This window comes from Alexandromys fortis, unplaced genomic scaffold, assembly GCF_014885135.2.
Source record: "Alexandromys fortis isolate MF-2015 unplaced genomic scaffold, M_Fortis_MF-2015_v1.1 scaffold_7, whole genome shotgun sequence".
NCBI classification, from domain to species: Eukaryota; Metazoa; Chordata; class Mammalia; order Rodentia; family Cricetidae; genus Alexandromys; species Alexandromys fortis.
This window is the reverse complement of record NW_026067920.1, coordinates 21,815,240-21,840,162: the sequence shown is the minus strand read 5'-3', so window position 1 is coordinate 21,840,162 and position 24,923 is coordinate 21,815,240. Positions and strand designations below refer to the sequence as shown.

General features: G+C 39.9%; 1 protein-coding gene across 3 annotated transcripts in view; it reads left to right on the top strand.

Annotated features, from left to right (window-relative positions):
* Ugp2 (UDP-glucose pyrophosphorylase 2) overlaps positions 1–24,923 on the top strand; it is a 55,652-nt gene that overhangs the window by 15,962 nt on the left and 14,767 nt on the right. For 2 of the 3 annotated variants that reach the window (XM_050141121.1, XM_050141122.1), the window contains exons 2-3: positions 4,032–4,159; positions 4,972–5,079. In XM_050141121.1, the coding sequence (XP_049997078.1) occupies positions 4,032–4,159; positions 4,972–5,079 (236 nt within the window). Of the gene's footprint in view, positions 1–1,510; positions 1,533–4,031; positions 4,160–4,971; positions 5,080–24,923 lie in introns of those variants that run through there. The other variant, XM_050141123.1, reaches the window with a different exon arrangement.

Here is a 24,923-nt window from a genome sequence, read left to right as displayed (position 1 = left end):
AAATCATATATATATATTTATTTTTTCAAAATAAATTTAATAGTTTATACGAATCATGCTAGGCTTCTAATTAAGAAATTGAGACTTAGCCAGGCAGTGGTGGCACACGTTTTAATCCCAGCACTTGAGAGGCAGAGGCAGGAGGATTTCAGTAAGTTCAAGGCCAGGCTGGTCTACAAATCAAGTTCCGGGACAGCCAGGACTGTTACACAGAGAAACCTTGTCTTGGGAGAAAATAAATAGAGTCTTAAATCTGGTTTACTTGAAAGAATATGTTTTTGCCAAGTAACAACTAAATTTTAAAGCAAGGTTTGTTTTTCAGCACTTGGTAAGTGACCTTATGGGTGTTGTTTAGTAAGCGTCCTTGTAAACTGATGCTAAACAGAGAGACTAAAGGGGCAGACAGAATTTTAACCCCTGCCCTCGTGCAGCTGCATTCCATCGAATGATGGACACTCTGACCTACAGCTCTGGTGACCCATCTGTTCTGTTGATTCAGAGATTGGACTCAACCACTTTACATTCTATGAACAGGAAGGCCAACACAGGAAACTTTGTCCAGTGCTTCCAAGAGAAAGCACACGGTCAGCAAGACCTTTACCCATAGCAGCTAATAACATAGATAAAGAAAATTAAAGGAGCCCAGGGCTCCTCCCAAGTCCCAAGTTACCTCTGTGGACTTCATCCTTGTGTGGTCTTAACAGTAGAAAAAGAAAAAGTTAATTTGGGGCTATTTACATTTGCTTACAAATACCCAACGGAAAAGTAGAAACAAAAAAAAAAATTAGTGGTAATAATACAAAACTAGACTTTAAAAGAGACAGTAGTTCAGGTCTTATATAGACCTTCCCATTAAATCCTGTGTATGGGCTACTAGCATGCCAGGTAGCATTGACTTTAGCTGTAATACAAAGATAACTTCTATTTATATGAATCTTTTAGGTATATTTTTGTAAGTCTATCATAAATAGTTGTAACTTTACTCCATATTTTAGTTTTCTTCATTTTTCTTTTTACTCTGTTGGTACTCAGTGTTCATACTGTTTTCCTTTTAATCTATTTCACAATTGGATTCTTTATTGACGTTATTCTTTTGTATCTCACCATATCCTCAATGTATAACTATCAGTGTAGTTTTATTTTAAATAATCCAAGGGAGTCACACCCCGAAGAACAGGCTCCAAAAGATAGCTCTTGTTGAACAAGATGCCCATGTGACTTTACTGGCTCTTTCCCTTGCTGGGGGCATCAGTTGGCATAATCATGTTGCTCTGACTTAAAGTCTGTATGTTAACCATATAAAATTTGTATCTTCTGTGATATGTGACAATTTCAATTAAACTCCTGTGAAATGATGATTGCGGTTAAACTTATAAGAATGAATGTTTTACCTGCATGTGTGTAAGTGCATCATGTGTGTGCCTGGTGCTTGCAGAGGTCAGAAGAGGGTGTCAGATCCCCTGGAACTGGAGTTAACAGTTGCAGTTGCCATGTGGGAGTTGGGTACTGAACTCCGGTCATCTTTATGAGCAGTAAGTGTTTTTAGTCATTGAGCCATCTCTCCAGTTCCTCCCCAATTTTTTTTATGATTTCATGCATTTATACAATGTATTGTGATTATATTTAGTCCCCATTACTCTCTGGTATTCCCCTTTTTCCCTCAGAACCCCTTTTTCCCACCTAGTTCCCCAGTGGCTGTATTAGAGAAATGACTTACCCTCCCCCAGTAACCATTAATATTCACTAGGTTCTCAGAGCAGGCATCTCCCTGTCCATGGTAGGAAGTTAGAGGGCCCAGTCTTGTGCATGTGTGTGTTCATGGTTGCAGCAGTAATACTGTACCAGATAGCAGCATTTCATGACACTCTCCATCCTCTGGCTCTTCAGTTCTTTCCACCCTCTCTTTTGTGATGTTCTGTGGGCCTTGGGAGGGGAAGTGTGAATGGAGATGTCTCATTTAGTGCTGAGTGCACATCAGTCACTCACTTAGTCCCAGCTCCTTATTAGATAGAGGTTTTTTTCTTTCTTTTCTTTTCCACTAACCATCATCTTCCACAAAAAGGAGCTGCATTTTCTAGGGCTGAGACTTACATGTGTCTGTGAGTATAAACATAATTATTGAGAAGCCAGTTTGACAATATGTTCATACAGGAAAACAAAGTTAGTGTTTTCTTGTTGGGGCCAGGCTTCTGACCAGGTTTACACTGTCAGGTGTGCTCCCTCCCTTGGAGGCAGACCTCAAATGCAATCACAAAGCAGTTGATTATCTTCAAAGTAGTCAGACCACTATTGTCCCAGTGGATATATTTTACTTGATGAGTTAGTGGTGCACATTATTTTGCTGAGTGAGACTATTAATGTATTTCCCCCCAGCAGCCTGCATAACACCTTCTGGCACCATGGACACTGCCCAATGGGTAGAGAGTTTTCAGATCAGTTCTACCTTCATTTCTGTGTTTCCTGTAATAAAGAATCTTATGTGGTATCTTCAGCAACAGTGTCTTACCATCTAGTTTTGGGGTGGGGGCAATCAAGATCAATGACAGTAGCCTGTATTCCTTGGGTGGGGTTGGGTGCTTAGACCTCTTTGGCCAGCAACTTATAGGAAGATGTTCTGCGCCTGATACTGAGTTCTTGTTTAAAAACTTTATGACATCTGGAAGTTCCATGCTCTAAAGAAATCATTCATTTATTTATTTTTAGTTTATAAAGTAGTAGATTTTTATGTGTCTTTTAAAAAGTTTTAAAAAACCTTCCCCTTGACTAATTTTTTTTTAAAAAGAGTATGTTGAAATAGGAGCGGCGGGGCTGCATCCCCGGCACCCGGCCGCCCGCATGGCTAGCTTATATAATTACACGGAAACTGTATTCTATTAAACACTGCCTGGCCCAGCTAGTTCTTATTGGCTAGCTCTTACATATTGTTCTAACCCATTTCTAATATTCTGTGTAGCCCACGAGCTGGCTTACCAGGGAGGATCTTAACCTGCGTCTGTCTGGAGCGGGAGAATCATGGCGACTCCTTGACTCAGCTTCTTTCTCCCAGAATTCTGTTCTGTTTTCTCCACCCACCTAAGGGTTGGCCTATCAAATGGGCCTAGGCAGTTTCTTTATTAATAAGAAATCACTCCCACATCAAGAGTATAGTAATTTTTTTTACTGATAATCTTTTTACCACTTATTCACTGATAAGTCTTTTTATAGGCATCTTTCTGTATTTGCTTTCTCTATAGGAACAGAACTGATAGAGTGAATATATATTGAATGAATGATATGTATTTAATTATATAATAAAACTATATATTTACCTATAATATATAATATAACATGCAAATTATATATTGTACCTTAATTCTATATTATATATGCTATATACTATATAATATATGATGTTTATGTCTTATGCAATATATAACTCAAATGTATTATACATACATACATACATACATACATACATACATATATATGTATTAGAATGGCTTACAGGCTGTGATCCAGCTAGTTCAACATGACTGTATCACATGTTGAGTTTGAGAATCCGGTCACTGTTTTTCGTCTGTGGGAGTGGATGACTCTCAGCTGGTCTTCAGTATACTCTAGAATCCCAAAGGAATAGGTTCTAATGCCTGTGAAAGAATGAATTTGCCAGTGAGGGTGATGGCAAGCAAGCAAAGAGCAACAGCTTTCTTCTTCCATGTCCTTTAGGCAGTAAGCAGAAGGCGTGGTCCAGATTGAAGGCAGATCTTCCCACCTCAGAAACTACAGATCATAATTGAGTCTTCCCATTTCAGATGATTTAATAAGTAAAATCTCTCACAAGTGTACCCCAGCCATTTGGGTTTTAGTTAAGCCAGATGTTGGGTTGACAGCCAAGAACAGTCACTACACTTTGTTTAGCATACGTCCATTTTGTTAAAAAGCAAAGGCCAGTGAGTCTTCACCTTAACTAATCTAGAAATAACACAATTCGTAAGTCTCCTTGTTGCTGGCTGATTTTAATCCGTGGCTTTTTTTTTTTTTTTTAATTTAAGACCTTAGCAAAGCGATGTCTCAAGATGGTGCTTCTCAGTTCCAAGAAGTCATTCTCCAAGAACTAGAATTATCTGTGAAGAAAGAATTAGAAAAAATACTCACAACAGCAACCTCACATGAGTTTGAGGTAAGGACTTGAAAGTGTCTTTTGATTTGTGTGTCCACATACTCAGTTGATGCCAGTGTTGGTTTTCCAGCCTGAAATAAGCTTGGGATGTGACACCAGAAAGTTAGCCTTGTTAAAACAGCCAAGGACCTTTAACATTTGCTGAACAGTAAAACTACTTTTTTTTTTTAAGCTGAGGAAATTCCTAAGTCACCAAAGCGTATGGACAGAATTATACTTTGTGTTTTAATATTATTGGGTAGAGAAGTGGTTCCTGTGATTAGTGGGATCTGTGAGAAGTTCCTGTCACCATGTACTCTTCTTGCCTGTTTCCCAAAGCCAGCCTATCAGAACTGTGCTCCTGGGAGCTATCATAGGAGTTCCCCAGGGCTGAGAAGCTTTACTTTTCTTGACATTATCTTTTATCTTTCAATTTCAGTTGTTGTACTTCATTTTTTTTTAATGTTTTGAGGTTAGTTATGTTTTATTTTTTGTTCTTTTGGTGTAATTTTTTTGTACTCAGAGGTAGAAAAAAATAGTGGTATGTGATAGGGAACATGTTGAAATTCATTGGAACCAAGTACTGTCTACTTACGTGATAACTGACTGGCTGAGGGTAGGGAGAAGTTTAGCTTTTATGTTAAAGAATCCTTTAAATAGAATTCCTTTTAGTTTTCCTACTTCTGTTTCAAACAGGCCTTAAAAATTGGTCCTACTTTATGTTCTAATAGTGTAAGAATTTCACTTAAATGTATTTTTAAAGTATAGTCTGCATCTTGTTTACTATGTATTAAATGTTTGGCTGTTTATAACAATTGTTTCCATTTTCACAGCATACTAAAAAAGATCTTGATGGATTTCGGAAGCTATATCATAGATTTTTGCAAGAAAAGGGACCTTCTGTAGACTGGGGTAAAATCCAGAGACCTCCAGAAGATTCGGTAAGTTTTAGATAAAGTGTAAGAAAATTCAAGATAACGTGGGATGTTGTCCTAACTCTGTAGGAGAGTTGTGAGGACTTAAAAGAGCCATATCGGCAATTGCGTCGCTTTCAGTCTGTGATGTGTGATCTTCGTGCTGGGCTGTGAGGGTAGCCTTCAACTATTTTTCTCTGTTTTAGACCAGTTAGTGCCTTGCAGAGGACTTTTCAAAGTCCTATCTCACCACAGCACTTCCCATTTTAGATCCTTGTCATTAGTTTACAGTCTACTCTAGTACAGAACATACTGTAAGATTTCTTTCTGCCTACAGCAGCGTGCAGGCACTTAGCCAGACTTAAAGCTCTCTCCGTTCTTTCAACCCGCCTGTAACCCTGTCTGCCTTTGCCAACCAGCCTAGCATTCCCTTCACTTCACTCCCTGCCTCTAGATTTCTGCATATATTATTTCCTGACCTGTCAAAATCCTCTGTGTTCTTGGAGACACAGTGCTGATTGATGCCTGCATCTGTCATTGGTCCCTAGCAGAAAGCCCTACTGAGGAGGGGTAAAGGGTAGTATTAGATACTTAAATACGAGCTCTACTACTTTGTTTTATGTAAAATGAGACTAACACAGGTGCTTTGTCTACTTCACAGGCTGTTGTGAAACTTTGTTAAGAGAATATAGATAAAGTAGAATCTACCTTGAAGCATTTTGTAGAGTTTGGTTTTTTAGTTTTAATTTTTTTTACCATGTGTAGTATTCTTTAGTTATGCATTTGTAATCTTAGTTATTCTAACAGTTTTGAAATGAGATTCAGAGCAAACTTACTGAAGTCTAAGCCCAGTGCCTGTGTTTACCGAGTTTTGCTGGGACTTGGGTTCACTCATGTAGATATAACCAGCAATGGCAATTAAAGCTAACAGAGTCAACCTTATATATTTTTTTTCTAATGAGCACATCATAAATAATTTCCTTCTTAGAAATAATACTCATTCCCACATGTGGAAGAGTTCTTAAAAATTTAAAATTTATAGATTACGTGTTTGTTAAAAAAGAGAACAAAACAAACAAAATCTCTATTAGCCATCTGGATTCTATTCTTTCATTTTAACACTGAAGTTAAAATTTCTCTTGCTGAGTTGGCGGGGTAAATCATCAGGAGGAGGAACAGTGCTTGCCATGCAAGTCTGAAGATCTGAATTAAGTTCCTGGAACCACAGTGGAAAGAAAGAATGACCCCCTGAGAGTTGTCCTCTGACCTCTACACATGTGTAGTGGTTCATGTACACACACGCACACACATATGTGCACACATACAGAGAGAAACACAATAATAAAGTCAATTTAAAAAATTTCTCTATAATGTCAATTATAATTAGCTAGCAAGGTTTTTTGGGTGGTGGTGGTAGGGCATCCCTAATTTAGGTCTTTGTTTTACTTGGCCCTCTTGCACTAATTATTATGATTTATTTATTTATTTGCTATTAGCTAGCAGAATTAATATTTTCTTTCCTGAAGAAAATGAGAGAATTCTTCTGGATAGGTATGATTTTTTTTAAAAGAATTAAACATAGATTCATCCAGCTTTTAAAAGTATTTGACAACAGTGTCTCTAACATAATGATAGCTTAAGTCACTTTAAATACTTAGACTTTTTGCTTTAGAATTATTCCTAACTGAATAACTTAAGTTGACCTCTCTGTGGCAGGCTCCAGCAGCAGACTTGGGAGCCCCGCTGCAGAGCCTGACGTCAGTCTTGGGCAGAGCGTTAGCCCTTGTGCAGCAGCCCATGTGCAGATCCTGGTCCTTGCAGTGGGACCCAGTGTCATGCTAGGGTTTAGAACACCTGTCCATGGGTTAATGCTGAAGGATGAACCAGCTCTAGAAGCTCACTGGGGCAGTGCCCTTTACAGTCTAACCTTCGGACTGAAGGTCAGGCCTGAGGTTTACAAAGTGACAGGATTAGCTGGTGGTGTACAGCTTGTCCTGCAGTCTCATACGTGCACAGTGAGCCACGGATCACGTGTTCCTGGGCATGAGGTAAACTTAGGCAACGTTCTGAGAACTCATCTTTACCTCTCCTCTCTGGCCAGAAGTAGAGAGCATCCCTATATCCATTTTGTTTTACAGGTCCCTACCTTTATCAAAAAGATTCCACAAAGTAATTTCAAAAGAAAAGAGAACCTCAGCTATCTAGTTGGGGACAGATTTAGTTCTAAAGTTGTGATTTTTTTTTTTAATTTAATTCTTTATATTCTAGATGAACTTAACCTTTTGAATAGGAAAGAAGCACGTGTATTTTTTTTTCCTGCATTTTAAGGTTCAAAAATCTGCTTTGCTAGTGGAGAAATCTGTTTTTTGAAAGATTGTGATGTACAGTGCAAGTTCTTAAAGTGATGGTTGGAGGCTGGAGAAGAAATCAGATCTATCCTGGGATTTTTACCACTCACTTCCCAACAGCATTCTGCTAACTCCTTTCAGGAGGCCATAATTGTTAATGAAAATGCACAGTTAATGTGAAAAAAAAAAAAGATCAAAGAGAAAAGAAAATTCATTCTGCATAAGAGATGCCTTTTGTGTGTTCTTTTGTCTTCGTGTCTATGAAAGTGTAAGTTTTCACTTAAAAATATCCCAGGTCTTGATATGCACTTGTAATCACATGCGCTGTGATGTCGAGGATCCGGATGGCAGAAGCAAAAATTATCTGCACTTCTTTGTCTTGTTTAGTTTTGCTACCAATCTTTGCAAATAGTTAATGGACAAATATTCTTTTACCTGGTTCTTCACCCAGCCTTCCCTGCCTTCTGTCCCCCAAAAAATTATTCTTAGGCCTTAGAGATTATAAGAGACACAGTTTTCTTTTCAAAATATAATTCCTGGCCAAATAGAAATTATCATGGGAAAACCACCACTTAGAATGACATTGTTAATGTCAAGCTAGCTTCAAAGTTGTCTACATAAGCACTGTCATCCAAAGGCTCTGGTAGTGTGTGTGTTGTGTGTAATTATATGTGTGATTGTGTATACGTGTGAGTGCAGATGTGCACAATTGTATGGAGTTGAGAAGATAGCTCTCTCCTGCCACCTTGTGGGATCAGGAGGTTGAACCCAGGTGTTTGGACCTGTGTGCAAGCACCTCTGCCCACTGAGCCATCTTATAGGCTTGCATCTGTTTTTGTGCATAGTTTGGAGTCTCCCTGTAGTTTGTAAGTAACATTTCATTGAAACAGAGACATACCTTTTGTCTGTAGCTCCTGTCTTTCTGTAATTGCACAGTTGAATAGTTAAAATGGAGGGAGTATAGGATACTGTAATACTTAAAATATTCAGTGGCCGAGAAACATCTAATAAAAGCTGATTGGTTACAGCAAGTTCCAACTATTAAGCTGTACAACCAGGGGTGAAGCATGTGGAATTTGTATATAAAACATAACAAACCTTGTTCTTTTGAAGAGCCATCTGTAGAAGCATTGAAAGCAATCTTTATAGAATTTTAAATGTAATTTTAAACAATACCCATAGGTATTTTAAAAAAGTCATAAAAGGGGATCTTTTGGATAATGATTATTTATTATCATTATCCAAAATAATGTTACCCAAAGTAATAATATAATGCAGTCTGTCAATTATTCTCAGTGTGGAACAAATAACCTACATTTTATTTAGTGGCACAATGATTTCTATAGGCTCTTTACCAGTAGGTTGTTTAAAACATGTCCTTCCCACCATTAGTCTTCAATTTCTTGAAAATAAGTTACAGTTTGTTGTGGAGAATTATGACATACATACATTTTTTTTTATAATACCTTGTTGACATATAATTCCAGTAAACACTAAAGAGGAAAGGTAAGTAATTGATAAGGAAGCAAGAGACTCATTCTGTGAGCTACCACTTTACCAGCAGCATTATGTAATAAGCTAACAGCCTGCCCTGCTTCCCATGTTACATTTCTTACAGATTTTAAATGAGGGTCTCAAGAAAAGCAGCTTAAAGAGTGGAATCAAATCTTCAGTAGTGATGGGCAAGATAAGAATGTGTTCAATTGACTTGGCTTCAAAATTTAAGTTTCTCTCCTTTGGTTTATTTATTATAAAAGTTAAGCATTCGCTTACTTATTGGTAAGATGAGCAGGAGGGGAGAATGTCGTCCATACACTAAATGATCAGTACTTCAGGAAGTTTGATCAGCATAAAGGACTTTATGTCCTAGTTGCAATTGTTCCTGTACTAGAGGCTGCTCTTGCTTTGATCTTTTCTCCCATGAAGGGACCATATTGATCAATCATTATTGAGTTATTCCTGCTGTGGGAGAAAATGAATTAACAAAAAATAAACAACAACAAAAAAACACTAAATTCTAGAGCAGCTAAGACCTAGCTCTTGCTGAAGCAGGTTAGTTCTGTCTACCAATATTTGGAACTCAGGTGTCGTGTCAGACACTGAGAGCTCTGAGTTCAGGTCAGGTAGCACAGGGGCGAGCCCTGAACATTCAGGACTGATTCAGGACTGGGTGATGGCTGGAAAGCCAGGAAGCTGGAGGGGTTACGGAGTCCATTCCTCCCACTCTGCCAAGACCTGCCAAAGTACATTCAGCAGAAAAATAGTGTCTTTCCTCTGTCTTTTATTATTATTACTATTATTAATTTTCTACTCTTTTATTTATGGTTGCAACCCCTTGGATTAGAGGTCTAGAAATCCTATCTCTTTTTTCTATTTAAAGAAAAAGGTTTTGTTTTAACCTTCTCAGGGGGTTGTGTCCCAGATTGCCCAGCAGGGTACAATTTGTGTGATGCCAGAAGGAAATCAGTTTAACACAACTTAGCTGGTGTTGGTTCAGATTTGTAGAGTCTGACGCCATGCAGTTTATCGTATATATATATATTTAGGTACAGTATGATTTGGAAAAATGTTCTGGTGTAACATAATCCCCTGTGCATAAGGAGGCATAATTACATTGAAATTCTTCTCAAAGTACATGTCATTTCCATTAACGTGGGTTCTAGAGGTAGGGTACATGTGTTATCTTAAGAACCTGTGGGGAGGATCTAGTGTGGTCTTGGTCATATAGGTGGTATGGAGGTAATTTGGGTTCTTAGCCAACATAGATCCTAGTTGGAGGGAGGTTTGGGAAATCCCTGGCCGTACAGATAATGGTCTTGCTTATGGGAGCTTAGGATGGCCTAGTCCTACAGATAGCATTAATCATCATGTTATTAACCACCAGCCGCCTTTGTGGAAAAACAGGTTATATATTTCTCCTTTTGAAAAGACAAGTCTACATGTTTAACAATCTTGGTTTCCTTAGTTAGTGCTTATTTGTAAGGGCAAGGACCTTTATGCTACTAACATCTGTATGTGTGTGTGTGTGTGTGTGTGTGTGTGTGTGTGTTTGTGGGGGGGCAGAGAGAAGAAAAGAGAGGAGAGACAGAGAGCACTTGATCACCTGCTTGTGCAGGTGAGAGGACAACCTCCAGCATCAGCCTTCATCTTTACCTCCCACCTTGTTAAGAAAGGCTCTCTAGTTTTTTCACTGCTTGGGCTAGTTAGCTTCTGCTTGTCATCTCCAGAGGAGCATGTCCAGCCACCTAATTGTATATCTCATGTAGGAAGTTTTTAACAGACAATTGAAAACTAAAAATGGCTCTGCAGTTCTTCTATCCTGTGTCTGCATCTCTAATAGATGATGAGGAAATTTCCACTGACATTGGGAGGATGTTTGTGTGAAGCAAAGTGAGCAACCCATACCTATCTCTTACCCTTTCAACCTGAAGTTTCTTGGGGGAAATCTTACTAATTCCTTTTCGGGAGTGTGGGCTTCCTTCAGTTTTGTACAGATGAATATCCACTTGCCCCATTTTATAGTCAAGATAAAAACAGAAGTTTATACTAAGCACCTCAACTTGGGAGATCTTTGTGGGAATCAAAAGTCCTAATAACACTTGAAGTTATATGTATTTTTTCATAGTAGACGGTCATGTCTCATTATCAGAGGAAATCATGGTCTATAGAAATCATGGTCTCTTGAGGATCTGGCAGTACACTCCTTTAATCCCAGCTCTTAGAAGGCAGAGGCAGTAGATTATACAAGTTCAAGACTTCTCTAGCCTATATAGTGAGTTCCAGGTCAGCAAGGGTTACATAGTAAAATCTTGTCTCAAAAAAGAACAAACGGAACTGCTGTCTTAGGGTGTTATTCAAACAATGATTATCAAGTGCTTCCTCCTTGACCATCACTACCTATATTCTAGAACTACGAAAACAAATGTCGATCTCTGTCCGGCATTTTGCCCTCCCGTTTGTGAGAACTTGAGTGCAGAATTACACAACAAGAAATCCAGAGGGTGCTGTAGAAGCATGTAACTGGTACGAGTATCAGAAAGACTTTCTGGTCTCCCTGGGTGATCTTGAGGCAGCCTTCTCTGGGAGTAAACGGCTAATCAAAAAGAATAAAAGCTGTGAAAGTAAGAATCCAAAAGCAGGGCATAAGATTACTCACACGGTGTTCTTCTTGTGGACATATCATAGCAGATGTCATTGCTCTGTGTCTTGAGTCAGGGAAAAAAAAAAAAAAAAACAGAAACTGAGTTTCTTTGACCCTCCATTGTCATTCCTGTTCACTGATTGAGAACACTCAGAGTGGTGTCACAAACTGTAATTTCCATTTAAGGAAGACAGGAATGGTAGAACATCAGACAAGTTTAAACATCATGTGTCCTTGTATACTTCACTTAGTTATATTAGATTTGGCAACTTGGTCAAGCATTGTAAGGTTTTTCAGCATCTTAGCTGTTTAGAGCTTTTTAAAATGTTAGATTTATTAACTAGATTAGAAGGTACAACTTCTAATCTCCCTTTTTAGTGTACGTTTTATGGGTTTTGACAAATGAATAGTTATTTACCAGCATAATAAATAACGTAGAATTTTTCTATCACTGTCAGATTTCCTTTGTGTCCTTTTTAAATGAGATTTTCTATAGGCCTCTGGTTCTAATTTTATCTCTTCTTGAACAGAAGCTACATCGACTGTATCTTGCGCTTTTTCCTTTTTCCAGGCTGTCCCTAGGGAATGGGTTGGCTTCCCTAGTCTCCAATCTCCCTTTTATATTACTTGGCTTTTCTCTTAGCTCAGTGGTTCTCAACTGTGGGTCATGACCCCATGGGGGTGGGTATTGTACTACCCTTTCACAGGGGTTGCCTAAACTATACGAAAACACAGACATTTACATTATGATTCATAACAGTAGCAAAGTTAGTTATGAAATAGCAGTGAAAATAATTTTATGCTTGGGAGTTACCACAACATGAAGAACTGACTGTAGTAAAGGGTCACAACATTAGAAGGGTTGAGAACTGAAGGCATAAGTCACGAACAATGCCACACCAGTTTGGAATTATGATTAATAGGGTGGTATTTATTTAAAGAGGAAAAAATTTACAGATCACCGTCCCAGACAACAGCCCTCTGCGCAACCAGGAAGGGAGTCTAGTCGCCAGCGGAGCAGGAAGTGAAGAGAGAGAGCGGAGGGAAGTAGCCCCTTTTTTAAAGGGAGAGAGACCACGCCCCAATGGGCTGGTATCTCAGCAGCTATTGGTTGGAGGGGCGGAAGGACCTCCCTCAACAGAGAACCACTGTCTTAGCTGTTGGTCATGTACACATATTTGCCCCTTAGTTTTCCATAGAACCCTTTCTGTAGGCTCTTTTTGTTTCCTTTTGCTCCATCTCCATATTTTTTTCAGGCCTGTTTCCACGATGTGAATTATATAATTGACAGTGAACCTACATGCTTTAGTTAGTAGTTATTTAATAATTCAGTTTAAAGGTAATGTACAGTGTAAGCTGAGCCATGTTTCGGGTGCCACTTTGTTAGAGAATTTATAGGATCATATAGTTACTCTAAATCCCTTCTTCACTGGTAGGCTAACGGTTGGTGTGAGGTGGGAGAGGCAAGGTGACTTTAGTAAAGAGCTAGTAGATTCTGACTCAAGAAAGTGGTCCTTCCAGGTATTCTCTTTCCAGCTTCCTTAATGGCCTGACTTTGTCTTTTCTAATTCATACTCAAGAGGAATGTTCTTTGTAAACAGCCACTCTCCCTGGTAAGGACGTGAGCCAGAGGCCTCCAGTAGTTGACTAATTTTATGACCTTAGCTCTGTTTGACATCTATAAAAAGGTGATGAATATACCTGTTTGCCATATTTAGATGATTTTTATTTACCATCTGTATGTGTAACGGTTAAGTTTTGTAGTTAAAAATATTTGGAAGTCTTTTAATACCTTAGAATTTCTATACAAATTTGAGAGTTAGTAAGGTATAGGGATTGGGTTTTCCTTCATGTTTACCTTTCTGCTTTCTATAAAGCGTTGCTTTTTATTTAATTTTGGTTTTGTCATTCTGGTTTTCTTCCAGTTCTTTTATCATCTCATCTGTAGTTTACTAGGTTTAAAATACATAGGAATTTTACAATTTTACATCTTTTCAGGATTTTGAAATTGTTCCCATTTTTAATAGGCTGGCAGTAGGTGTGAGAGTTTGGAAGGTGTCAACAGTAGGAATCAATGTAGTGTAAAACTGAGTTGAGGAGCAATTTACAACAGGTTTTGTTTTTTGTTCGTTTGTTTGTTTGTTTGTTTTTTTTTTATATATATCCCTGGCTGACCTGGAACTCACTCTGTGGACCAGGCTGGCCTTGAACTCACAGAGATCCACCTGCCGCTGTCTCCGAAGTACAGGGATTAAATGTGTGTGCCACTTTCACCTGGCTACAATGTGTTTTTAAATAATCAATTTTAAAACAGTTTGACTTACAGAAAAGTTTTAAAGACCCACTTTGTTTTTAACTAGGAAGATAATAGAGCTATGTAAGCTAATTTTTGTTGTCTGTATTCCCTTTTAAAGCCTCTGAGTCACAAAGAGCACAAGATGAAAAAGTACTGACAGAATTCTTTTTCAAGGTTGAGAACAAATCAAAAGAAGAAACATGGCTATGTCAGAGGGTCCTTGTGAATGGATTAAATGTGGGAACAGGTGGAAGCAGGCCCTGAATGGGGGTTATTATTACAGAAAGGCTTGTTTAAGACAGTTGTCTTCATGGTACCAAGAGCCCTAAAGCTCTCGGAGAATTAGGATATGTTCTCTTGTATCAGGAGATCATGAAATAACATTTCAAAGGTGTTTGTTTTGTTTTTTATTTTCAACTAAGCCAAATGTTAGTCTCCAGTTTACTTATTTGCCCTGGTAGGGCTCAAACCAGGGCCTTACACAAGTTAGCCAAGGCTTCCATTTTCAGCTTATTCAGCTACCTCCAGTGTTTTTCATTTAAGAAGTTTAATTTGTATGCAAAGCTCTGTGTTCCATAGGTAATGATAATGCTAGTGATTTGTGCTCTGTGTCAAGCATTGTACTGATTCTTTTGTGTTTCTGATATCATTTAATGTAAAAACTAACCTAGAGAACTTGAGTGGCAGTCGGAAGACAGCCTAACACAGCCATCAGATCCTTGACTGTGCCACTTTCAGGAAGAACCAGAATGAAGTCAAGTTATTTCATTAAGTATTTGACAGACCCATGTGGGAAAAGGACATTACACAATCCCAAGATAAAGACAGGGGTTTCTGGAGAAAGAGTTGCACTGAAGTGTCTTTACAATGGCAGTATGTATCCTGTGGCTTTCTAAATTACCTACATTCCTCCATTTTTTCCTTCCTTCCTTCCTTCCTTCCTTCCTTCCTTCCTTCCTTCCTTCCTTCCTTCCTTCCTTCCTTCCTTCCTTCCACAGTTTTACACACGTGTAAAATGCATTCTAGTCATGTACTGTCACTCCTTTCAACATCCTACATACACCTGTCCCATCCCCACAGTCATGGCTTTTGGGTTTGTGTTGCGACCCATTTAGTTTAACCAGGGCCATCTGTGTGGCTATTGGGGCGTGGTAGCTACCAGTGGGGATATAACTGAAGGCAGTGACTAAGCTTCCCAGAAACTTTGAATAGGAAACAGTTTAGCAGTGATGGTTAGGGCTCTCTTGTCCCTTCATGCACCCATGCTTGACTGTTAATGAGTTCATTCTTGTGCCGACTGAGTACAGTCATTCCCAGTTGTTTAAAGTTTGTGCTTAGCCAGGCGGTGGTGGCGCACGCCTTTAATCCCAGCACTCGGGAGGCAGAGACAGGTAGATCTCTGTGAGTTCGAGGCCAGCCTGGTCTGCAAGAGCTAGTTCCAGGCCAGGCACCAAAGATACGAAGAAACCCTGTTTCAGAAAAGCCACACACACATAAAAAAGTTTGTACTTAACTGGCTGGGTATTGTCCAGTAGGAGCATTTTGAAACCCTTCACTCTGTCTTCCAGTTCTTAGATTCTTTCCACCATCTCCTCTTCTAGTTATTCCCTGAACCTTGGAAGAAATGGTATAACATCTTGTTTAAGGCTGAACACTCAGCCATCACTGTTCTCAGGATCTTCTATAACAATAAGTTTGTTCATGCACCACAGTTGACTGGAAAGAGAGGTTTCTCTGACTGAAACTTAGAGGTAATTGCCTCTGTACATGTAGAACATCCACGTTATTTCAGTTTAGCCAAACAGTAGAGTTAAGTCACAGCCCATCCATGCCCTCTGACCTCCCTAGCTATAGGTTTGTAGCAGTTTTACTGTACCAGGCATGGATTCCCTGCTGTAGAGAGGCCTCAAGTATATATAACCAGAGTCTTGGTCCCCTTAGCAGTCATGCTGCTCCTGCACAAATGGTTATTTTGGTCTGGCAGGTTGATACTGCAGTTCAGAGTTATCAGATAGGATCTCCAGCATTCTGCCCAGCACCTTCGGCACAGAGAAAGCTTGCTGTCAAGGAGGAAGATCAGTTCCAGTTCATGCAACCAAAATGGATGATGTCTTCATCAGTAGGGCCTTACCATCTAGTTCTGCTGGACAACCATGAAGGAATAGCAAGGTTTTTCATTATTTGAGGGTCTTCTATGATCTTTCTGATCAGTACATCATAAAGGAGGTGGCCCACTGTCCTAGTCAGTGTTCTGTTGCTGTGAAGAGACATCATGACCATGGCAACTCATATAAAGGAAAGCATTGAATTGTGGCTTGCTTATAGTTTCCTGAGCTTGACATGCATAGAGACATGGTCCTGGAAAAGGAACTGAAAATTCTGCATCTAGATCCACAGGCAGTAGGGAGGGAGGGGTACTTGGCTTGGGCTTTTGAAACCTCAAAGCCCACCTCCAGTGACACTCTTCCTCCAATAAGGCCAAACCTACTCCAGTAAAGCCATACCTAATCCCTCCCAAGTAGTGTCATTCTCTGATGGCTAAACATTCAAATATGTGAGCCTGTGGGGGCCATTCTTATTCAAACCACCACACTTAGACCTTGCATGTTACATTTATTAATAAATGCAACTTACAACAAGGTTTTAAAATTAAGCAAAGCTTAAATTTTTAAGTGAAAATACTTGAATTGGCTTACATATTTTGCTTAAAGGATTTCTTATTGTGAATGAAACGAAGATGGTTTTCTGAAGTTTATTGTTTAGTTTTAGGAATAAGAAGAGTACTAATAAGTACAAATCAAGGTCAGAAACATTTTGGCACTAAGTAAAACACAGTTTCTTGTGCTTTTTTTGGTGTACATTTATTGATTTTAATATCCTTGTTTGAAACATGTTTAGGAAAATACAGATTATCTCTGTGGGCAATTTTAACTTTATCAATTGAAGTTCTTTGATTAACTCACTCAGCAGGAAAAGAAAAATAGATACCAGGCAGGTGACTTTTTATGACCTCTAAATCTTGCATTTTTCTCTCCTGTTTCAGAAAAAAAATGCTTATTTTGCAAAAGAGGAAATTGAAGTTCAGAATAATTTGCTTAGGAAAAAGAGTCTAGTTGTAAACTAAATAGGTTTTCAGACTCCAAAGGTCTGATTCTTTGGCATCCTATAGTAATATAAAAGAAGCCCTTCCTTTGTCTCTGAGCACACTATGGGATGTACTTTCTGAGCTTATCAACAAGTATAGTACAAACTATAGTCACAAACAGAAGCTTCACATTAATGTAATAAGTGTTGCTCTCAGCTTTTTACATGTGCTTCCTGTTATCCCTTTATATGATAGGCTTAGAAGTAGCGAGGGGTTGATAACCACCTAGATTTCCTGTAAGCCAGAAATTAGGCCCTGATCTGCCAGAGCCTCTATACTCTTAACCACTATCTATGTCATAGGACAAACACCAGTTGCTGTGTTGGAGGGTAGCGTGAAGATGCTTTAACATATGGCTTTGTCTTCATTTCTCCATCTTTGAGTAGAGTACACTCTTCTTCTCTTGAAGCTAAAAACCATTTTTAGGGCTTCCAGAAATAAATTTAACGAATATTTATTCAGTAGTTACTATAAGCATTGAGGTACTGTAGTAATATGAGTGGCGGGCTACATTCCTGGCACCTGGCCGCCCGCACGGCTAGCTTTATACTCGAAATAATTACATGGAAACTGTATTCTTTTAAACACTGCTTGGCCTATTAGTTCCAGCCTCTTAATGGCTAGCTTTTACATATTGATCTAACCCATTTCTGATATTCTTTGTAGCACCACAAGCTGGCTTACCAGGAAAGATCTTAACCTGGTCTGTCTGGAGTGAGAGAATCATGGCGACTGCCTGACTCGGCTTCTTTCTCCCGCATTCTGTTCTGTTTACTCCTCCTACCTAATTTTCTGTCCTATCAGGCCAAGCAGTTTTCTTTATTAGTTAACCAATGAAAGCAACAGATAAGATACAAGACCCACCTCCATCAGAGGTACACTCACAGAAATGCTTTCCAGTGGGCCAGAGTGAGGCAGGAGGCAGGCTGCGGTGGTTTGAATGAGATGTTTCCCATATTCTCAGGCATTTGAATAATTGATGCCCAGTTGGTGGCACTGTTTAGGGAGGCTTAGGCACTGTGGCCTTGCTGGAAGAAGTTCATCTTAAAAGCCTCCTGGCATTCCTAGTTCCTTCTCTTCTTGCTGTTCCAGATGTGAGCTCTCTCTTAGCTATTCCTGCTGCCATGCCAGCCCATTGCTGTGCTTCTTTGCCGCGGTGGTGATGTACTCTTACTCCTCTGGGACTGTAAGCCCAAGTAAACCATTCTCTAAGTTGCCTTGGTCATGGTATTTTATCACAGCCACCATACGCTGGCTGATGACTAATTTCCTGCCACTGTTGTCCTGACCTAGTCATACTTTAGCAGTCAACTTCTTGGTTTAGGTTTTTGCTTTTTTTCTTCTGGTTTATCTGTATACTACACGAAACTATGAAAGTTTTATTTATTCATGAGTTTTACTCTACATAGCTATCAGATAACCACTGTTTGATTTTACTTCCTGCGAATGCAGAGCTAAAGTTACCAACCTGTACCAATTCTGCAAAGCTTTCCAGACTTCCTGTGCAGTAGCAGCCATAGGATATGAGGAAGTAAAGAGAGGTAACTGTTCTGTGACACGAGGGCTATTTCTGTTTCTATTCTGCTTAGCTTGTACAGAGCTAAGGGGATCAACAACCCGGTAAATAGCAAAGCAGTTTTGAACTCCTGGTTTTCTGGGGGAGATTTTTACACAAAGACAGGTATAGCAATAATGGTGTAACAGCTATGGAGGCTAGTTCAGCAGGCGCCTCAGCAACTACCTCCATTTGTAGACATGAAGGAGTGCTTATTATTTTTGAAGGCTTGCAGCTTTCTTTATTACACAAGGCCTCTCCAACGTGAGTGCTGTCCTCACTAAAATTTGATTGTGTTTGTTTTTGTGGCTCATCTTTGTTGTAAAAATAATAATGGGACTAATTGTTATTTAAACCATTGAAGTGGACTTAAAAACTATTACTTTAAAGCCAAGTCAAATGTTTTGAAAACACTGGATAATGATAAATTGCAAATCAAAGTTGCAGGAGCTGGTGCGGGTGAGGAAGGAGCCTGTGGTCCTGACAGAACCCGTGTTTAAGTGTTTAGCATATGCGAGTCCTGGGTTCTGTCTTCAGAACCAGCCAGCCGGACAGACAGCTGTGAGAGACTGAGAGGATTTTGTCTATCTAGAACATTTCTTCTGTGTGCAGATCATTTTTTAGTTGTTCAGTTCTTGGTCCATACTGTATCTTAGGATAATACCTTAGTGAATAAGTGAGTTTAAATGTAAAAAGTCAAATGTATATAAAATTTTTATTATTTATTCCTAAACTTTTTTGCAATTACCTATCTTCCTGTCTAGAATGTTTTAAATGTAGTTGAAGAAAGCAGCTGATAAGTTGGGAAAATGCTAAGCAAGTTGATGATAGAAAGGTGACTTTGGGGGGCTAGACAGATGGCTCAGTGGTTAAGAGCACTGACTACTCTTCCAAGGACCCGGGTTCAGTTCCCAGCATCCACATGACAGTTTGTAACTTCCTGTAATTCTAGTTTTAGGGGATCTGACACCTTCATACAGACATCCATATAGGCAAAACTGCAATGTACACTAAAGAAATAAGTTTTTTATAAAGGTGACTTTAGAGCTGGGACTTAATGAAGTATGAGTTAGAGATGGCCACACTAGAGAACAAGGTAAGCAGAGTCTAAAGGTGTGAGAGAGCAGAAAGTATTTAAAAATTAGTTTCTAGTGTTTCTTGGGCATTAAAAATGGAAATGAGATAGGTAAAGTAAACAGGGATTGTGTCTGCTAACTCAGACATTTTGACTAAACTAAGAAAATGACAGAAAACATCTGCCTAATAGAAATTTTGCTAAAGAACATTTTAAAAATTAATATCACCATTAAATTATACAAATTAGTATACTAGTAACAAATAAACTTAGTATTTATAACCAAAGATTAAAAAATCAGAAAATATAAATAGGAGACTTATAGAAACTTAAAGACATATAGGCAATGGCTATATTCTATAATCTTGATTTTTGTTTTGTGAGACAGCTTTCAGTGTGTATCTCAGCCCGGCCTGGAATTTGAGATCCTCCTGCTCCAGTCTCTGCAGAGCTGATGTAGAGGAGAGTCACCACACTGTGTGTGTGTGCGTGTGTGTGTGTGTGTGTGTGTGTGTGTAGGCCAGAGGTTGATGTCAGCTGTCTTCCTCAAATATTCCCCCCCCCCTTTTTTTTGAGACAGTTTCTCACTGAACTCAGTTCCCTCATGAATTTGGTCAGACTAGCTAGGCAGTAAGCCCTAACAATCCTCCTGTCTCTTAACACCCCAGGACTGGGTTTGCATGCACTGCCACCCCTGGCCTTTCCTCAGGGACTGGAGATCCAAATTCAGGTCTTCAGTTTTGCTCAGCCGTCTCCCCAACATGTCAATCTTTTACCTTGAAAATCATCTTTTTTCCTGAGTGACTAACCTACAGTTCAGTTTTTATATTTATGCCTTTGTATTGTATAAGTATTTGGATTCCTAATTTCATGATAGTGAGATGTAGTGTTCCCAGTCATGTCTGTCAGTGTATATCTGAGAAACTACATCGTGCTCAGTATAATCACTGAAATGTTGTCATTAACCAGGCCGTCTACATACACAGACTGAACTGATTTCTCTTCAGTACATACAACACTTTTTTTCTAGTTCGGCAGTTAATGCCAGTGAAATTAAAAAAACAACAGATTCTAAATATTTAAATCCTAACTTCATTAGTTCTTACCTTGTAACATTAGGTGGCTCATTTGCTTGCTTCAGGTCTGTTTTCAGTAATAGTGCATGTACAGGTGCTTTTTTATAACAGGCCTTCTGATAAAGGCTCAACACATGCTTGCTGTTTTTCTACACTTACTTATTTTGTGTGTATATGAATGAGTGTATATATGCCACTGCATCTGTGTGTCTGTCAGAGGGTAACTTAAGGGAGTGGGTTCCAGAAATTCTCTGTGGACTCTGAGCCTTGCATTGAATTGAAGATGACTGAATCCTATATGAACATGCAGTCTTTTTCGAAGTTAACTTTACTAACTTGAAGACACATGAGGCATCCACCTCTCAAGGTACTGAAACTTTCTGGTATTCTCAACACAAGATAGAGCAAGCTGTCAGAAGCGTAGAGAGCTTGGATCTTCAGTGTGTGTCACTGAGAAAATTCAGATGGAATGCAGCTAACGATGGTATGCTGATGGTCATTTCAGTCCACATCAAGCCCAACGAAGCTTTCTCATTGAAGTTTAGTTTGGTGGGAGTTAAAGTTTGGACTTTTTGGCTTTGGGAAGGAGTTATATGTTATTTATTACTGGAAAAAATGATACCCCACAAGATTATTTTATGTTCTGAAATGGCATTTCTAGTGTTGTAATGTATTCTAAAGGTTTTTAGTTTGGTAGGGAGTGAACTTTTTTGAAATAGGGACTATTAACCTCTGGTCTTCATAAGGACGTGTGATTAGTTCATACACCTAGGGACTATGGGTCTGAATATGGAATGTCGAGGATGAAGAAAGGATACCCAAGGGTAAAAGCAGAGGCATGTAAACGAGACAGTAACAGTATGTGAGAGAACCCGGAGCTCATGCTCCTTGAGGAAAGTACGGTGGTGGAGTAGAAGAGAGGCTTAAAGCACCTTACAGTCTTTGTCTTCCCATTAGGATTGGTTTGGAATTTGTAATGTGAACCAAAAACAATGAATCTGGAGAGGTAGTATAGCTTGTGGTATCGGGAACCTGGGTTTCTCTAGCTTACTGCCTTGTCGTCCGTAGCATATGCCCTTGTTGTCCCAAGTGGTCACAAGAAAGAGCTGTAGTTATGTCACTGTTCCAGGTGACAGGCAGGCAAGGTGGGGGGGGGGATGGACAGTGCCCCTGTTCTTTCCTAAGGCAGCTGCCAGTTCATTTCAAGTTCATCATTTGACCTGAACTTTGGCATAAGCAGCTGCAAGGGAGGTTAGGAAATAGACTCTTACTGTGGGTAACAGAATGAGTGCCCAGTAAAAAGTTTGAATGATAAAGGGAAAAGGAAAGAATGATATTGAACTTGACAGCTAATGATCTTGCATGCCATACTAATGCTGGGATTAAAGGCATGTGACACCACTGCCTGGCTTTTAATTATACTTTCTATATCACAGTTATCAGAGTTCATGAAAAAAAGTTGGGGCAGAACACAAGGCAGGAACCTGGAGGCAGGAACTGATAGAAAGGACTTGGAGTGGCACTGTTTGTTTTGTCCCACATGGCTTATGCAGCCCGCTCTTATAGAACCCAGGATCATCAGCCCAGGGATGGCCCCACCCACAGTGGACCAGGTCCTCCCCATCAATCATCAGTAAAGTGCCCTACAGGCTTGCCTACAGCCAGATCTTACAGAGACATTTTCTTAATTGAGGTTCCCTCCTCTCAAATGACTTCTGCTTGTGTCGAGTTGACATAAATACTAGCGAGGACACATGCTGAAATTGTTTTAAAAAATGATTGAGAGGACTGGGCATTGGTGGCGCACGCCTTTAATCCCAGCACTTGGAAGGCAGAGGCAGGCGGATCTCTGTGAGTTCGAGACCAGCCTGGTCTACAAGAGCTAGTTCCAGGACAGGCTCCAAAGCTACAGAGAAAACAAAAACAAAACAAAAAAAATGAGAGATGAAAAATGGGTTATATGGAGTTAAGGAGACCACTATAGCACTGGCAACACAGGTCAGAGGTGATGCGGCTGAATGGACCCATTGAGCAGCTGGGTGTCTTCATGGATAAGGACAGGAATGATAGATGTGGCTTTGAAGCCAACGGTGTAGGAAGAGGAGGTCTACTTAGAATGATCTTGGTAAGGAGCAAGCAGAGTTGCAAGGAAAAGATAGTATAGTGTTTCAGAAGCCAATGGGAAGTGGGCATTTTAGGACTTAGGGAGTAATCAGTTGTGTCAAACGCACCTGATAGTAAGTAAGTATTTGGTGTTATTGATAAGACCTAGCAGTCAAGATGTTATTGGCTTCATTCGTGTTAAGAGCAGGTAGTGCTGTGATAAAGGAGAAAACCGGAGTTGAGAAAGATCAGAGAAAGTAGAGGTGTTTGTAGTCACACCCAGAGACGGGAGGAAGCGATGGGGAGACTGATGGATGGAATGGAGTCCTGGAGATGATGTGCAGGATGTGGCAGCAGGAAGTCAGTGACTTATTTGCTCTGTGAACTAGAGTTGAGTTCATTTGGGTGGTTGACAGTATTAATGAACTTGAACGTTAACCCTGTAATATTAGGGAAAGTACAAGATTTAGCAGATTTTCCACTAAAAAAAAATCATACATAGATGATTCTGGCCTTTCCCTTCAGAGATATGAAATGAAAAGACCGTATATGAAAGTGCCTATCATGGAACTTGCCACAAAACACCGCATGAGGAGGACTCAGTGAACAGTTCTTAGAATGCGTGCTTTTATGTGGAGCATCTTGATTTGTTTGACTTTTTACACCATTTTCTCTCCGGCAAATTCTTTTTCTCAAAAAAAAGTGGCTCACTTTGCAATAATCATCCCCTTGTGAACCATAACAGTGGGTAGTGCTGCCTTGCTTTGCGCATTTGGCACTTACGTTAGAAATGGAACAGAGAACTGGGTTACACTTTTTCGAACAGGAACAATGTGTCCATGACTGTGTGCTGAATTTGGCTTTTCTTCTAACTGGAAACTAAGTTGTGAGCAGAGTTGGCAAGATACAGATCATGGCAAACAGTTTTAAAAAGATCTTTCCATTTCTGTAAAGTGACTAGGTTGACATCCTAGAAGGCAAATGTTCTTTTTGCCTTTTTTTTTTTTTTTTGAGACAGGGTTTCTCTGTATCTTTGGAGCCTGTCCTGAAACTAGCTCGTGTAGTCCAGGCTGGCCTCGAACTCCCAGAGATCCGCCTACCTCTGCCTCCCCAGTGCTGGGATTAAAGGTGTGTGCCACCACTGCCCTGCAAATGTTCTTAAAATCATGTTATGTAGGGGATTGCCAGCTGCTTAAGGAAGGTGTTTGAACAGAAAGATGAGAATATGCGTGGCCTGGCCGTTCCCTAACATTCCCTCCACCATGTGCTTAGCTGCAGTAGAGATCTTGTTAGAGCACTGAATTCTGTTCTGTCTGGGGGAAAACAGGGAAATAGAGTGATCAGTGAGTGAATGCTCAAAGGAAATAAAAGGACATGGAGAAGATTTTTATTGTAGATAGAGTGGAGAGAGCAGGCAGAGGGAGGAATCCAGGCTGAACAGGGCTGGCCGACTAAACACCACCATGAGAGGAGAACAAGAGAAGAGCCATTAACCAAGAAAGGCGGCCCGGGCTAAGAGACCAGGGTAACCAAAATGACTGAGTGAGGTCAGACCTGGGGAGTTGGGATGGGGTGGGAGCCCAGCGCCTGGGGGAGAGAGGTTTAGGGTAGGAGCCTGGTGAGGAGTGCGGGGAGGAGCCACAGGTATTGAGTGAGATTTGTCCTGGGTTTGAGGCCTTACATTCCAGCCTTTTGTTGATAAGGGACAAAAATCTCTTCTGTAACTACTTCCACAGGTACTGTGTGAGACCTAACAATTAGGATTGAAAGCTCAAAGCTGGTCACTCTTAGTCCTTGACTCCAGGGATTCAGTGTGAGTCACATTTCGGCTGTTGTGTCCTGAGACCACCCATTGTATCTCAGTATATGTGTGTATTTTCTCGAGGAAGCACGGGAGACCATGTTCTGTGAAGTTCCGTGTCCTAAGTTATATAGACTCCACCTACCTTCTGCAGATGTCCAGGAGCCAGCACTCTTTATATGGTACTGTCAGTGATACCGACCCATCTTAGTGAATCTGAAAAGGATCCTACTGAGGAATTTAGATGTCAAGGGTCTAAAAATGGTGCTGTGACTGGGTGTGTCCAGGGTGTGACCAGCTGCTGCTGAGCAGTGTTCCAGCACTGACACCA